This window comes from Haliotis cracherodii, unplaced genomic scaffold (assembly GCF_022045235.1).
Source record: "Haliotis cracherodii isolate W230 unplaced genomic scaffold, xgHalCrac1.p SCAF_15, whole genome shotgun sequence".
Classification (NCBI taxonomy): Eukaryota; Metazoa; Mollusca; class Gastropoda; order Lepetellida; family Haliotidae; genus Haliotis; species Haliotis cracherodii.
The window spans coordinates 64,249-83,086 of NW_027266270.1; the positions used below are offsets into that span (position 1 = coordinate 64,249).

The following is an 18,838-nucleotide window of genomic DNA, read 5'->3' on the forward strand; positions in this document are numbered from 1 at the left end:
TGGGTAGTGAAACAATGTAGTAATATGGCTGGTGCAGGCTCGGTTTCTGGGTAGTGAGACAATGTAGTAATGTGGCTGGGGCAGTCTCGGGTTCTGGGTAGTGAGACAATGTAGTGATGTGGCTGGGGCAGGCTGGGGTTCTGGGTAGTGAGACAATGCAGTAATGTGGCTGGGGTTCTGGGTAGTAAAACAATGTAGTAATGTGGCTGGTGCAGGCTCGGTTTCTGGGTAGTGAGACAATGTAGTAATGTGGCTGGGGCAGTCTCGGGTTCTGGGTAGTGAGACAATGTAGTGATGTGGCTGGGGCAGGCTGGGGTTCTGGGTAGTGAGACAATGCAGTAATGTGGCTGGGGTTCTGGGTAGTAAAACAATGTAGTAATGTGGCTGGTGCAGGCTCGGTTTCTGGGTAGTGAGACAATGTAGTAATGTGGCTGGGGCAGTCTCGGGTTCTGGGTAGTGAGACAATGTAGTGATGTGGCTGGGGCAGGCTGGGGTTCTGGGTAGTGAGACAATGCAGTAATGTGGCTGGGGTTCTGGGTAGTGAGACAATGTAGTGATTTGGCTGGTGCAGGCTCGGTTTCTGGGTAGTGAGACAATGTAGTGATGTGGCTGGGGCAGTCTCGGGTTCTGGGTAGTGAGACAATGCAGTAATGTGGCTGGGGTTCTGGGTAGTGAGACAATGTAGTTATGTGGCTGCTGGTCGAACAAGTTGAGGCATGTACACTGGAACAACATGTCTGCACTTAAACAATAAGGCTCCCTGAAGTAATACTTTATCAAATTCAAATAGCAAAAGTAAGGCACACGTCTTCCATAGCAACAGTCACCATTCAACAGCGACAGTCACCTTTAAACAGCAACAGTCACCGTCCAACAGCAACAGTCACCATCCAACAGCAACAGTCACCATCCAACAGCGACAGTCACCATCCAACAGCAACCATGCATCAGCAACAGTCACCGTCCAACAGCAACAGTCACCATCCATCAGCAACAGTCACCTTCAAACAGCAACAGTCACTCTCCAACAGCAACAGTCACATTCAAACAGCAACATTCACTCTCCAACAGCAACAGTCACTGTCCAACAGCAACAGTCACCATCCATCAGCAACAGTCACCTTCAAACAGCAACAGTCATTTCCAACAGCAACAGTCACCTTCAAACAGCAACATTCACTCTCCAACAGCAACAGTCACAGTCCAACAGCAACAGTGATCATGCATCAGCAACAGTCACCATGCATCAGCAACAGTCACCTTCAAACAGCAACAGTCACCATGCATCAGCAACAGTCACCATCCAACAGCAACAATCACCTTCAAACAACAACAGTCACCATCCAACAGCAACAGTCACCTTCAAACAGCAACATTCGCCATCCAACAGCAACTGTCACCTTCAAAAAGCAACAGTCACCATGTATCAGCAACAGTCACCATCCAACAGCAACTGTCACCTTCAAACAGCAAAAATCACCATCCAACAGCAACAGTCATCTTCAAACAGCAAAAGTCACCTTCAAACAGCAACAGTCACCATCCAACAGCAACAGTCACCTTCAAACAGCAACAGTCACCTTCAAACAGCAACAGTCACTGTGTATCAGCAACAGTCACAGTCCAACAGCAACAGTCAACATCCAACAGCAACAGTCATCTTAAAACAGCAACAGTCACCATCCAACAGCAACAGTCATCTTCAAACAGCAACAGTCACCATCCAACAGCAACAGTCACCTTCAAACAGCAACTGTCACCTTCAAACAGCAACAGTCACTGTGTATCAGCAACAGTCACAGTCCAACAGCAACAGTCAACATCCAACAGCAACAGTCATCTTAAAACAGCAACAGTCACCATCCAACAGCAACAGTCATCTTCAAACAGCAACAGTCACCGTCCAACAGCAAGAGTCACCTTCAAACAGCAACAGTCACCATGCATCAGCAACTGTCACCATCCAACAGCAACAGTCACCGTCCAACAGCAACAGTCACCTTCAAACAGCAACAGTCACCATCCAAAAGCAAGTCACCATCCAACAGCAACTGTCAGCCTTCCAGAGCAACCGAGTCACCATTACCATAGCAAGTTCCAAGAGATACCAATATGTGTCATCAGTTCAGCCATTTGAAAAAATCCCATTCACACATCAGTCAATTCTACATTCACACATCAGTCATTTCTACATTCACACATCAGTCATTTCTACAGTCATTTCTACGTTCACACATCAGTCATTTCTACATTCACACATCAGTCATTTCTACATTCACACATCAGTCATTTCTACATTCACACATAAGTCATTTCTACATTCACACACCAGTCATTTCTACATTCATTTCTACATTCACACATAAGTCATTTCTACGTTAACACATCAGTCATTTCTACATTCACACATCAGTCATTTCTACATTCACACATCAGTCATTTCTACAGTCATTTCTACATTCACACATCAGTCATTTCTACATTCACACATCAGTCATTTCTAGTCATTTCTACATTCACACATCAGTCATTTCTACATTCACACATCAGTCATTTCTACATTCACACATCAGTCATTTCTACAGTCATTTCTACATTCACACATCAGTCATTTCTACATTCACACATCAGTCATTTCTACGTTCACACATCAGTCATTTCTACATTCACACACCAGTCATTTCTACAGTCATTTCTACGTTCACACATCAGTCATTTCTGCATTCACACATCAGTCATTTCTACGTTCACACATCAGTCATTTCTACATTCACACATCAGTCATTTCTACATTCACACATCAGTCATTTCTACGTTCACACATCAGTCATTTCTGCATTCACACATCAGTCATTTCTACGTTCACACATCAGTCATTTCTACATTCACACATCAGTCATTTCTACATTCACACATCAGTCATTTCTACGTTCACACATCAGTCATTTCTACAGTCATTTCTACATTCACACATCAGTCATTTCTACATTCACACATCAGTCATTTCTACAGTCATTTCTACGTTGACACATCAGTCATTTCTGCATTCACACATCAGTCATTTCTACGTTCACACATCAGTCATTTCTACATTCACACATCAGTCATTTCTACGTTCACACATCAGTCATTTCTACATTCACACATCAGTCATTTCTACAGTCATTTCTACGTTCACACATCAGTCATTTCTACAGTCATTTCTACATTCACACACCAGTCATTTCTACGTTCACACATCAGTCATTTCTACAGTCATTTCTACATTCACACATCAGTCAATTCTACAGTCGTTTCTACATTCACACATCAGTCATTTCTACATTCACACATCAGTCATTTCTACAGTGTTTTCTACGTTCACACATCAGTCATTTCTACATTCACACATCAGTCATTTCTACATTCACACATCAGTCATTTCTACATTCACACATCAGTCATTTCTACAGTCATTTCTACATTCACACATCAGTCATTTCTACATTCACACATCAGTCATTTCTACATTCACACATCAGTCATTTCTACATTCATTTCTACATTCACACATCAGTCATTTCTACATTCACACATCAGTCATTTCTACATTCACACATCAGTCATTTCTACATTCACACATCAGTCATTTCTACATTCACACATCAGTCATTTCTACGTTCACAAAACAGATTCTCTATCTATTGACGATCAGCTTCCAACCTTTCTGTGAACACCACATAAATACACCACGGAAAACCCGATTCCTTTCCTTACATTAAGCCTCTTTTTAGTTGTTGGTAAACATAATAATTTCTTAAACTTCACAGCATAGGAAAAAACATACAATAAATTTCGGCCCTACAGCTGTGTTCTTGGTAGGACTTGGTTGCTATGGTCGGAGTCGACAAAGTAAATGTTCAAATCCTCCAGTTTTCATGGGACATTTGGGGGGAAATATGACAGGAAGATAAACTTCTTTTTCATGGGAACATGTATCAGACAGGGAAACAATTATTTTCATAATATGATAATTAAACTAGCAGAATAAAACAGCTTCAAATGTGTTAAATTTAACTTCCTTCTCTTGATTTTAAGGGCAAGGAGAAGCATAAATCAAGTACCCAAAACTAACCCCGGCACTGCAGGGAGGACATTACATGTCTGATGAAAGGCTCAGTACTCTTGTGAACTATGTGTCATGGCTCGGAGTTTACGACACAGTTTCCCTATAAGAACAATAGCCTCATTGAGCCACATTACTTGTTTCAAACACAACCATGATGGCAAGCTCAAAGAGCTTTCAAGTCCTGGCCATCATTTTGTCAAGCCAGCCTGTTTTCTTTATCGCTGGTTTATGTCAAAACATGAAAAGTTGACAGCTGCAGCGATGACACAACAACATCTTTCTTCCTCGAGGCGATGCTTTAACTGGCATAACCTTGACGGTTTTGGTTAATAAAGTACCAATAAATTAAAACAGCACGACATACTAGCTGCTGAACAAACCCACATCTGAGTGAGTGAGTGAGTGAGTTTAGGTGGGTGGGTGGGTGAGTGAGTGAGCGAGCGAGCGTGTGAGTTGGGCTTAACATCGCTTTTAACAGTATTCCAGTTATATCACGGCAAGTCAGCTTAATGTGGGAGGAAAGCCCAAAGTGATACAGGTCTCAGAAGTTTACCACTTTGGTTACATTGACCTACGAGCACACGTACGATGTTGACAGACCTAGAAACAGACTGTGGGGGTATGGACTGGGGTGGAGGTATGGACTGGGGCTGGGGTTGTGGTTATGGTTGTGGGTGTGGGTGTCGCTTTGTGTGGATATTGGCTAGGGCCTGGGAGTTTTGTTAGTTTATTCATTACAGATTTTTTCAGGACATAGAGCATGTCTGTATTTCGCAGGTCAAATTATTTGGGTGAGTAATTGGTCTTTTCCTGGGAGACAAAATAATTGTGTTTGTCAATAAAACCAAATTCATAGAAGTCAATCACAATATTCCACTTAGGTCTAAGAGAACCAATCACAATATTCCACTTAGGTCTAAGAGAACCAATCACAATACATCCATTTGGCCTAAAAGAACCAAACAAAAATACTTCCATTTGTATCTTGATACAAAATCCCAGCCTCCCGAGAATACCTATCAAATGGTCAGTCCCTTCCAAGTATCTCATCCAGCTGGGGCTGCAGATCGATGTCACCAGCTGCCAGGGACTCTCCATGACACTGGCATTTATATCTACCTTGCTCCCGTAACGACAGCTGTGACGTGGGGCTGCCCATCACAAAACACCCTTGCCGTAATTCTCTTTCACTCCCAGCTGACTTCAGCTTGCCATGTATTAGTTCCACATGGGCGGAGGGGTAACTACGTATTGTACAGGTGGAAGTAGAGGGTATCTTGTGGCAGTCAGCTGACACAGATCTGTTCCGGTGACCACACAAATCAGTGGACTTGACACGACGCTGGGTCTCACTGGCCAATACAGCATGGTTCTAAGGGGAACTGTATTAGATGGGTCTCACTGGCCAATACAGCATGGTTCTAAGGGAAACTGTATAAGATGGGTCTCACTGACCACCACTACAGCATGGTTCTAAGGGAAACTGTATTGTTCTAAGGAGAACTGTATTAGATGGGTCTCACTGGCCAATACAGCATGGTTCTAAGGAGAACTGTATTAGATGGGTCTCACTGGCCAATACAGCATGGTTCTCAGGGGAACTGTATTAGATGGACCAATATCACTGACCAATACAGCATGGTTCTCAGGGGAACTGTATTAGATTCGTCTCACTGACCAATACAGCATGGTTCTCAGGGGAACTGTATTAGATTCGTCTCACTGACCAATACAGCATGGTTCTCAGGGGAACTGTATTAGATGGGTCTCACTGACCAATGCAGCATGGTTCTCAGGGGAACTGTATTAGATGGGTCTCACTGACCAATACAGCATGGTTCTAAGGGGAACTGTATTAGATGGGTCTCACTGACCAATACAGCATGGTTCTCAGGGGAACTGTATTAGATGGGTCTCACTGACCAATGCAGCATGGTTCTAAGGGGAACTGTATTAGATTGGTCTCACTGACCAATACAGCATGGTGGTTCTAAGGGGAACTGTATTATTATGTCCATCAAGGACTCTCAACAATACTTGTATGTCCATCAAGGACTCTCAACAATACTGGTATGTCCATCAAGGACTCTCAACAATACTTGTATGTCCATCTGGGACTCTCAACAATACTTGTATTGTATGTCCATCAAGGACTCTCAACAATACTTGTATGTCCATCTAGGACTCTCAACAATACTTGTATTGTATGTCCATCTAGGACTCTCAACAATACTTGTATGTCCATCAAGGACTCTCAACAATACTTGTAAGTCCATCAAGGACTCTCAACAATACTTGTAAGTCCATCAATGTGCCAAATTCTACTTGATGCTCATGGTGCTACATTATAATTACCGCGGTCAATGGATCAGTGAGCACTCGATTTTCATTCTCAGCTCCCTGAGGAGTATACAACCCAAGCTGCCAGAGGTGCCAGAAGATTAACACTCACAGTACCATCTCATCCTACTGGGTACCCATTCACTACTAGGTGAACAGAGACATATGTAGAACAAAGTTGCTTGCATACGGAGACACCATGTGTGCTACAGGTGTTTCAGTGGGGTAAGTTTGGTGTGGTGGGCCAGGGAATACCAGCTGGTATATCCTATACCCTGAGAGAAGTCTCCACAGATAACATTATCTGTACATAAACAAGGAACTGATATGCTCATCTATGCATTGATCTGTACCCTAACCAACACCCCGGAAACCTTCTCCCACAACAGGAGCTTATATCCCCATCTGAATAGAGCACTGTTAGAATAAAGACTCCTGCTTCAAGCAGATGTTTCCAGCAGATGTTTCCAGCAGATTGTTGTGTTGACCAGATTTGACTGTGATCACAGAACGGCTTCTTCACTGTACCTCAATTGGTTGGCCACAGATTGAAAGAAGTGTTTCTATACAGGAACATTTCAGCTACAGTTGGCAAGCCCTAACCACACATTGATGTGCTGGCTTCAGCAAACACAATCCTAACTTTCCCATAAACCTGCACTTGTCTTTCTTTATCTCAAATAATGGCTTCAGGGAAAAAGGATTATAAAGAAAGAAAGTTTCAAAACTCTAAACCATTAAAGATATATTTTTAATCATCTGTCAGTCAGAGAAACCATTTTAACCTCGTTAATTTGGCACAAATGAAATGCTGACATTTTTTCCCCCTTGATGTTGCATTTTTGACAATGTTCCCAAACCCCAATGACTTTTCCTGAACCTGTCAGTGTGTCAGGCCAACTCGCCGTCCTTCGACTGTTGACTGTCACGCTGAGGGCGAGGGACACCACTCAGCTGGTGCCAAATGTTGCCTCTAATCCACCAGCAGGGCCCAGTGCCAGGATCACCAACCCTGACTACATTACACGAGGGTTAGAAAGCAGGAGTTATAAGTGATGAGCATTTAGTGATGAATGAGTGATGAATGAGTGATGAATGAGTGATGGGTGACTACTGAAGGATGAGTTATAAGTGATGAGCATTTAGTGATGAATGAGTGATGGGTGACTACTGAAGCAGGAGATATAAGTGATGAGCATTTAGTGATGAATGAGTGATGGGTGACTACTGAAGGATGAGTTATAAGTGATGAGCATTTAGTGATGAATGAGTGATGGGTGACTACTGAAGCAGGAGATATAAGTGATGAGCATTTAGTGATGAATGAGTGATGGGTGACTACTGAAGGATGAGTTATAAGTGATGAGCATTTAGTGATGGATGAGTGATAGGTGATGGGTGACTACTGAAGCAGGAGTTATAAGTGATGAGCATTTAGTGATGAATGAGTGATGGGTGACTACTGAAGGGTGAGTTATAAGTGATGAGCATTTAGTGATGGATGAGTGATAGGTGATGGGTGACTACTGAAGTAGGAGTTATAAGTGATGAGCATTTAGTGATGAATGAGTGATGGGTGATGGGTAAAACAATATGAAGTGCCTGAAGAAAATATACCATTTGTGTCTGTTTTCAGTACTTGCATTAACTAATGTAGTAGTGGTTCAGAATCCTCGTCATGGTTCCCGCCTACAATGATATCTGATGATGCATAAATCCAGCTTGGAAGAAGCCTGCTATGACCTTAGACAGGGGGATAGCCTCATGGTTTAAGTGTTTGCCCATCACGCCAAATTTGTCTACTCTGAATTTTTACAAAGCAGCACAATCATCAGATTGCCAAGCAGTGAGTGGTAAATACCTATAGTTGAATCTATGGAATAGCAATAAAAAAACAGGTGGACACCTGTAGGATGCAATGTTTGTTTCTTGTTTAAGGCCACACTCAGCATCGTTCCAGCTATATGACAGTGGTCTGTAAATAATAGTGGTGTAATGATACGGCGATACAGTATTGTATCCCGATACACAGCCCACAATACGATGCATCGATTTGGAAAGCATGTATCGCGATACATACGATATTTTCACAGTTTTAGTTACCATATTTTCTTGAGTATAGTGCACACTTTTTTTCTCCAAAAAACACAGCTGTGTAGAAGGGGGTGTGAATTATACACGAATTGATGAGTTTTGGTGTTTTTTCCCCTATGGCAAGACATTACCGTGAGCATGTAACACCGGAAATACCATGTCAACAAATCCATACTGAAGTTCGCAAATTATTCATGTAATTACAATGTCTGGCTATAAAAAGTGTTCTTTGTATATCTGGACTTGTGTTGGGTACACAGACTGATCCTAGTGCCCCTTTAACACAACAAACCCCAGACTGATCCTAGATCCTAGATCCTCTTTAACACAAACCCCAGACTGATCCTAGATCCCCTCTAACACAAACCCCAGACTGATCCTAGTGCCCTTTTAACACAACAAACCCCAGACCGATCCTAGTGCCCCTTTAACACAACAAACCCCAGACTGATTCTTAAGTGTCCCTTTAACACAACAAACCCCAGACTGATCCTAGATCCTCTTTAACACAAACCCCAGACCGATCCCTAGATCTTCTTTAACACAAACCCCAGACCGATCCTAGATCCTCTTTAACACAAACCCCAGACTGATCCTAGATCCTCTTTAACACAAACCCCAGACCGATCCTAGATCCTCTTTAACACAAACCCCAGACTGATCCTAGATCCTCTTTAACACAAACCCCAGACCGATCCTAGATCCTCTTTAACACAAACCCCAGACTGATCCTAGATCCTCTTTAACACAAACCCCAGACCGATCCTAGATCCTCTTTAACACAAATCCCCAGACTGATCCTAGATCCTCTTTAACACAAACCCCAGACTGATGGTAATGTCCCTTTAACACAAACCCCCAGGCTGATCGTAGTGCCACTTTAACACAACAAACCCAAGACTGATCCTAGTGCCCCTTTAAAACAACAAACCCCTGACTGATCCTTAAGTACCCCTTTAACACAACAAACCCCAGACTTATCCGAGTGCCCCTTAAACACAACAAACCCCAAAGAGTGATCCAATTACCCCTTTAACACAACAAACCACCAGACTGATCCTAGCTTTCCTTTAAACACAACAAACCCCAGACTACTCCAAGTGCCCCTTTAACACAACAAACCCCCAGACTGATCCGAGTGCCTCTTTAACACAACAAACCCCTGACTGATCCGAGTGCCCCTTTAACACAACAAACCCGAGACTGATTCTTAAGTGCTTCTAAATACAACAAACCCCAGACTGGTCCTTGTGCCCCTTTAACACAACAAACCCCAGACTGATCCTAGTTCCCCTTTAACACAACAAACCCCAGACTGATCCTAGTTCCCCTTTAACACAACAAACCCAAGACTGATCCTTGTGCCCCTTTAACACAACAAACCCCAGACAGATTCTAGTTCGTCATCAGTACAAGCTTGCCTCCAAAGCCGCACAGTATGTCAAGCAACACACCTAATCCCCGAAGTAGACATATTAACTAAGATCTCCTCAAGGATGTACAAAGCAGCTGGCTCCGAGCTTCCAGACAGATCACAGGGCGCAGTATATAGTCCTTGCAGTCACTAAAATTATCATTATTATTTTGTCAGATCACAGGGCGCAGTATATAGTCCTGGCAGTCACTAAAATTATCATTATTATTTTGTCAGATCACAGGGAGCAGTATATAGTCCTGGCAGTCACTAAAATTATCATTATTATTTTGTCAGATCACAGGGCGCAGTATATAGTCCTGGCAGTCACTAAAATTATCATTATTATTTTGTCAGATCACAGGGCACAGTATATAGTCCTGGCAGTCACTAAAATTATCCTTATTATTTTGTCAGATCACAGGGCGCAGTATATATTCCTGGCAGTCACTAAAATTATCATTATTATTTTGTCAGATCACAGGGAGCAGTATATAGTCCTGGCAGTCACTAAAATTATCATTATTATTTTGTCAGTTACACAACTATAGATACCTTACAAAAGTAAACTGAACATAAAGTTCTCATCTATCTCTCTGCATAGTACACGACCCCTCCACTCACATAATGAGAACATGAGTCGCCACGGTGATCGCATTCACATCTTCAACAAAGCCAGCAATGGTGAATACAAGTCCCTTTAGGAGGCACTGGATAATGAATCAACGATGTAGTGGGACGTGGGACGATGGAGTGGGATGTGGGATGTTTGGAGGCAGTTTTTCTACAAATCCCCAGGCAGGCTGAGGAGGCACAACATACAGTACAGATGATAATATATTCATGCTCTTGTTTAAAACAAGGTTCACTCAAGCGCGGAGGCCGAGACAACTTTTGAGGATGAGTGACTTTGTATAAAAAACGTACCACTTTCTTATTGTTTCTCGGACAACAGGGTCATAGTTTGGCACAAGTAGGTCAAGTGTAGATATCTTTTGTGTCCAATTGTAAGAAAATAATAAAGCATTCTCAGCATGACTAATTCCCTCAGATCACAATGTACTTGCAGCCCTGATCCGACAACAGATGCAGAGCAAAATATTGATGACCTTAAGAATATGAAAAGGCTTACGTCATGTATCGGATAAACAATCAACAGTTTCGACAAATGACACAAACTGACAAACTATTGAAATCAGATCCTTTTGTGATATTTTCACAACACGTTGGAATACATTGAAGAGAAGTGGGTATCAATAACTTGCTTTGAGATGATAATCACAGCTAACCTCACCACAAGCAATCTAGACATCACGAAATGCCCTGGACTTAATGGATCAGTTTGTAAGAGGGGACTTAAAGGATTGGGTGGTAAGAGGCGACTTAATTCATAGGTGGTAAGAGGCGACTTAATTCATAGGTGGTAAGAGGCGACTTTATGGATTGGGTGGTAAGAGGCGCCTTAATGGATCGGGTGGTAAGAGGTGACTTAATGGAATGGGTGGTAAGAGGCAACTTAATGGAATGGGTGGTAAGAGGTGACTTAATGGAATGGTTGGTAAGAGGCGACTTAATGGATTGGGTGGTAAGAGGCGACTTAATGGATCGGGTGGTAAGAGGCAACTTAATGGATCGGGTGGTAAGAGGCGACTTAATGGATCGGGTGGTAAGAGGCGACTTAATGGATCGGGTGGTAAGAGGCGACTTAATGGATCGGGTGGTAAGAGGCGACTTAATGGATCGGGTGGTAAGAGGTGACTTTATGGATTGGGTGGTAAGAGGCAACTTAATGGAATGGGTGGTAAGAGGTGACTTAATGGAATGGTTGGTAAGAGGCGACTTAATGGATTGGGTGGTAAGAGGCGACTTAATGGATCGGGTGGTAAGAGGCGACTTAATGGATCGGGTGGTAAGAGGTGACTTAATGGAATGGGTGGTAAGAGGAGACTTAATGGAATGGGTGGTAAGAGGCGACTTAATGGATCGGGTGGTAAGAGGCGACTTAATGGATCGGGTGGTAAGAGGCGACTTAATGGATAGACGAAATAACATGCCCCAACAGAGTGGACCACTGCTCTATCAATGCCTCAATTGTCTGGTCCTGACGTGAGTATTTACAGGATGCTGTGACATGGCTGGAATATTGCTGTACACAGCATGAAACTGCATGTATACATTCACGTCTATAGGCTGTGCCAGCAGGCAAACACACTGATTTCCACCACACAAATATGGACATTTAGCTGCGTTTTTAACAAATCAAATCTTAAATGATGAAAATTATTTCAAAACCTCATTGCATGGCTATCACTGTTGCCAGTTACATCATTATCAAAGTACTTCTACCTGCACTTATGACTGATTCACACATGAAAATGCAATGAAAGTCACAAGATTATATTTATAGGCTGTCATCCTTTTGAAAAAGCTGAAATGAAAATAAGTACACATAGCATCCGTCCACATAACACTTTTAAAGTCAACGCTTGTTTCCTCATTGTGAAGAGGGCAAGGTGGTGTGCAGAATTGCTTCCCTTAGACGTGCCACAAACCTAGGATTTGTTGGTTCGAAATCAGAGGTTTGCCGATTATATTCCTAGGTTTGTCATCACCATATCCATGCTCGAGGGTTTGACCAAAATATTTAATATTTACTGTGCATCACCTCGGGTTGTTCTCACCATTCCCAGCAGGATCAGATGAAACTCACCATCTCCCAGGAGCCTCAGCCAGTTGTCTGGGTCCCATACAGTCTGCCACATGCATTGTCAGACAATGCCATAATTCAGCACCAATAAGACACAATTTTGTTTTAGACAAACAAATCGTTACCCAAAAAGTTGTACATATTTCAGTGTAGACAAGCAACATTGTATGAGTGGTAAGAGGCGAATTTATGGAATAGGTTGTAAGAGACGACTCAATGGATCGGGAGGTAAGAGGCGACTTAATGGAATGGGTGGTAAGAGGCAACTTGATGCATTTGGGTGGTAAGAGGCGACTTAATGGATTGAATGGTAAGAGGCGACTTAATGGAATGGGTGGTAAGAGGTGACAATTGATTGGGTGGTAAGAGGCGACTCAATGGATCGGGAAGTAAGAGGCGACTTAATGGAATGGGTTGTAAGAGGTGACTGAATGGATCGGGAGGTAAGAGGTGACTTAAGTAATAGGTGACTTAATGGATTGAGTGGTAAGAGGCAACTTCATGGAATAGGTGGTAAGAGGCGACTTAATCGAATGGGTGGTAAGAGGCGACTTAATCGAATGGGTGGTAAGAGGCGACTTGATGCATTTGGGTGGTAAGAGGCAACTTAATGGATTGAATGGCAAGAGGCGACTTAATGGAATGGGTGGCAAGAGGCAACTTAATGGAATGGGTGGTAAGAGGCGACTCAATGGATCGTATGGTAAGAGGCGACTTACCATGGATCGGGTGGTTAGAGTCAGGGTTAGGGTTAACCCTAACCCTGACCACCGGAGTAGAGCTGCGTTACACATCTTAGCCCACTGACGGCAACAAGGGCCCTAGAGGGGCACACACCGGAGTAGACCTGCTTTACACATCTTAGCCCACTGACGGCAACAAGGGCCCTAGAGGGGCACACACCGGAGTAGACCTGCTTTACACATCTTGGCCCACTGACGGCAACAAGGGCCCTAGAGGGGCACACACCAGAGTAGACCTGCTTTACACATCTTAGCCCACTGACGGCAACAAGGGCCCTAGAGGGGCACACACCAGAGTAGACCTGCTTTACACATCTTGGCCCACTGACGGCAACAAGGGCCCTAGAGGGGCACACACCAGAGTAGACCTGCTTTACACATCTTAGCCCACTGACGGCAACAAGGGCCCTACAGGGGCACACACCAGAGTAGACCTGCTTTACACATCTTAGCCCACTGACGGCAACAAGGGCCCTAGAGGGGCACACACCAGAGTAGACCTGCTTTACACATCTTAGCCCACTGACGGCAACAAGGGCCCTACAGGGGCACACACCAGAGTAGACCTGCTTTACACATCTTAGCCCACTGACGGCAACAAGGGCCCTAGAGGGGCACACACCAGAGTAGACCTGCTTTACACATCTTAGCCCACTGACGGCAACAAGGGCCCTAGAGGGGCACACACCAGAGTAGACCTGCTTTACACATCTTAGCCCACTGACAGCAACAAGGGCCCTAGAGGGGCACACACCAGAGTAGACCTGCTTTACACATCTTAGCCCACTGACGGCAACAAGGGCCCTACAGGGGCACACACCAGAGTAGACCTGCTTTACACATCTTAGCCCACTGACAGCAACAAGGGCCCTAGAGGGGCACACACCGGAGTAGACCTGCTTTACACATCTTAGCCCACTGACAGCAACAAGGGCCCTAGAGGGGCACACACCAGAGTAGACCTGCTTTACACATCTTAGCCCACTGACAGCAACAAGGGCCCTAGAGGGGCACACACCGGAGTAGACCTGCTTTACACATCTTGGCCCACTGACGGCAACAAGGGCCCTAGAGGGGCACACACCGGAGTAGACCTGCTTTACACATCTTGGCCCACTGACGGCAACAAGGGCCCTAGAGGGGCACACACACCGGAGTAGACCTGCTTTACACATCTTGGCCCACTGACGGCAACAAGGGCCCTAGAGGGGCACACACCGGAGTAGACCTGCTTTACACATCTTAGCCCAGTTTCAGCTCCAGGCATTATAGAAATAAATATCAAAAACAATTGTTTCTTAAACAATATTATATTCAATGAAATGATATAGAAATGTCCCTTCAAAGCAGTGAATAGATATTATTCACCTGATGGGGAATCCGGGTGAGGATTGGATCCCAGCAGCCTGTGTGGTGACTGTGAGTAAGTTGGGTAAGACGACTGGGCCACCGCGCCCCCCCATGTGGTGATAGGAGGCAGTGTCATGGATCAGATAACCGACATGGTGGATAGCATATCAAGGTACTCGACGAAAGAACCTTTGCTCATGATATCAATCATTGGTTTGGCTCAAACAGTCTGGAATATTGCCGGGTGAGATGTCAAACAAAGCAAACAACCTCATTCTTGTATTTCTACACATTTCACCAGGTTCCTGTTACTGAGAAGTACATTGTCATACTTTGTCATACATGTAATACCTGACATCTTTTCTAAAACTCGAGTTTAACAACAAGAACATATATGTTTGGGTGATGGAATTCCTCTGAATGTTTGAGTTTTGTTAGTGTCACAGAAGTTACAAGTAAACAGAAGGTTGAGGCACTCACAATCAATGTTAGAGAAATTGTAAATGTAACTTATTTGCAGAATTAGTTGTTCAAATACTACCACCTCAGAAGAAAACCTAGTGCATTGAAACCTTCCCCTGTGTGGAAGATTGGGACATTTCACACAGACGCAACGACACTGAATTCTGACCGATTTGATCAAATCAACAACAAAAAATGTCAAATTTTCTCTGTCCACTTGGTTTAGTGACCAGTGACAGTGTGAGGAGAGCTTAGCTACTTGTCCCGGACAATCACAGTGTTTGTAGTCGGCCAGGCAGCCTGTGATCCCTGAGTGAAGGTCCCCCACCCTGCGTCTCCTCAATACCTCCATATTGACACAGTCTCTCCACTTGTGTACCCAGTCTACATACATACAGCCCCGCTAAAATATATCACAGTATTAATACTTCACCCACAGTCTCTTACAGCTTACCGTAATTCTGCTATTGAAAGAAGTCCATTATCTGAACACTATCAATGTACTGCTAAAGCATTGAAATTTGAACACTCAGCTGACTGAATGTATACCTGACAGTGAAGCTTAAGTGTATTGCATGTTTGTTGCATGTGCATTACATGTGCGCTGCATGTGTTCAATGCGTGGGTGTTGAGTTTTGTTTGTTTGTTGTTTAACGCTGCACTCAGCAATATTCCAGCTATATGACGGCTATCTGTAAACAATCGAGTCTGACCAGACAATCAAGTGATTGATAACATGAGCATCAATCCATGCAATCGGGATCTATGACATGCTTCAACCAAGTCAGAGAGCCTGACCACCCGATCCGGGCGTTGAGTAAGACAGCCACATGGAACAGTGCAGTGTGTGTCTAGAAGTAGGACCCTCTCCACTCATCCTCCATCACAAGGAAATAGGAGACCCTATTTGTAATAACTCCAATAAAATCATATTGAACAAAACATATAACTGCCCTACCTCATTTAGATGAAATCGATTTTTTTTTAAATTAGGTCATAAGTAATGAAAATGGGACAAGATCAGACTAAATCAAGTTCTAAATGTCAAAATAATTCATGTTTGAATGTGTTTCAGATATATTTTTAGACTATTTACAGTAGAATCTATCACCTATTTCCCAATGAGCCTCTGTTTGATTGGACAAACATTGACTGTCAGTCTTCTTTTTTGACAAGTTTTTGTTCGCAATATTACAATATTTTTTCAGAAGTATAAACAGAAGCAATTTGTTGGCTGGGATCTGGGCTGGCCTCTGTTTGTTCTGTTCAGAACCTAAACCTAACTCTAACCCTTACCCTAACCCTGATCTGGGCTGGCCTCTGTTTCTTCTGTTCAGAACCTAAACCTAACCCTGATCTGGGCTGGCCTCTGTTTCTTCTGTTCAGAACCTAAACCTAACCCTGATCTGGGCTGGCCTCTGTTTCTTCTGTTCAGAACCTAAACCTAAACCTAACCCTAACCCTGTTCAAGTACAAAAGAATTGTAAATTTAGTGGTGGTTTATTACTTCTGCAAACTTTCTGCTGACCTGGCAAAATTCAGACTCACTTTCAAGCTCAAACAGTCCCCTGATCTGCAAGCTTGACTACAGCTCTACGGAAACAGGTGCACTTAACACACACTATGAACGCTTACAATTTGCAAGAGAATTTTTGGCAGTCATATTATCTTAATTGAACACATCCCCAAATACTGTAGTAATCTGTTTTCTTAATATGTTTGCATATTAAGCTTAAAAATAAGGAGAATGGACATAACCTGCACTCAAACTTGAAGCATAGACACACTCCTAAAGTATACACCTAAACAAAACACTCTTGAAGCATACACACCCAACACCCCACTCTTGAAGCATACAAACCCAACACCCCACTCTTGAAGCATACACACCCAGCACCCCACTCTTGCAGTATACACACCCAGCACCCCACTGTTGAATCATACACACCCAGCACCCCACTCTTGAAGCATACACACCCAGCACCGACTCTTGCAGTATACACACCCAGCACCCCACTGTTGAAGCATACACACCCAGCACCCCACTCTTGAATCATACACACCCAGCACCCCACTCTTGAATCATACACACCCAGCACCCACTCTTGCAGTATACACACCCAGCACCCACTCTTGCAGTATACACACCCAGCACCCCACTGTTGAAGCATACACACCCAGCACCCCACTCTTGAATCATACACACCCAGCACCCCACTCTTGAAGCATACACACCCAGCACCCCACTCTTGAAGCATACACACCCAGCACCCACTCTTGCAGTATACACACCCAGCACCCCACTGTTGAAGCATACACACCCAGCACCCCACTGTTGAATCATACACACCCAGCACCCCACTCTTGAAGCATACACACCCAGCACCCACTCTTGCAGTATACACACCCAGCACCCCACTGTTGAAGCATACACACCCAGCACCCCACTCTTGAAGCATACACACCCAGCACCCCACTCTTGAAGCATACACACCCAGCACCCCACTCTTGAAGCATACACACCCAGCACCCCACTCTTGCAGTATACACACCCAGCACCCCACTCTTGCAGTATACACACCCAGCACCCCACTCTTGAATCATACACACCCAGCACCCCACTCTTGCAGTATACACACCCAGCACCCCACTCTTGCAGTATACACACCCAGCACCCACTCTTGCAGTATACACACCCAGCACCCCACTCTTGAATCATACACACCCAGCACCCCACTCTTGCAGTATACACACCCAGCACCCCACTCTTGCAGTATACACACCCAGCACCCCACTCTTGAAGCATACACACCCAGCACCCCACTCTTGCAGTATACACACCCAGCACCCCACTCTTGAAGCATACACACCCAGCACCCACTCTTGAAGTTTACACACCCAGCACCCACTCTTGAAGCATACACACCCAGCACCCCACTCTTGCAGTATACACACCCAGCACCCCACTCTTGCAGTATACACACCCAGCACCCCACTCTTGAAGCATACACACCCAGCACCCACTCTTGAAGTTTACACACCCAGCACCCACTCTTGAAGCATACACACCCAGCACCCCACTCTTGCAGTATACACACCCAGCACCCCACTCTTGCAGTATACACACCCAGCACCCACTCTTGAAGCATACACACCCAGCACCCCACTCTTGCAGTATACACACCCAGCACCCCACTCTTGAAGCATACACACCCAGCACCCACTCTTGAAGTTTACACACCCAGCATGAATCAATGCCAGCAGATTTGAGTTTTGACAGAGCTGATTTATGTGTAGACAACACTGTGTTACATATAGCTGATCAATGCCTGCAGCTACTGATGTTACGACGCAGCTGACACACACATCGAGATGCATATGCTCATATACTTTCACACTTACACACACATTGTCGTACACCAAATGGCTATATCGCACACAGACTTCAATGCTCATTGGCTTACATGAACTAGCATTTACAAACTTGTAGACTCACATGATCACTGGCTTACATGAACTAGCATTTACATACATATAGGCTCACTGGCTTACATGAACTAGCATTTACATACATATAGACTCACATGCTCACTGGCTTACATGATCTAGCATTTACATAT

The 18,838-nt window shown here is 44.1% G+C and overlaps 1 protein-coding gene across 1 annotated transcript in view; it reads left to right on the forward strand.

Annotated features, from left to right (window-relative positions):
* Window positions 1-18,838, forward strand: part of LOC139462604 (serine-rich adhesin for platelets-like) — a 31,220-nt gene that overhangs the window by 2,249 nt on the left and 10,133 nt on the right. Inside the window, exon 2 of the mRNA XM_071244438.1 lies at window positions 838-2,094. Within this exon, the coding sequence (XP_071100539.1) occupies window positions 838-2,094 (1,257 nt within the window). The remainder of the gene's footprint in view (window positions 1-837; window positions 2,095-18,838) is intronic.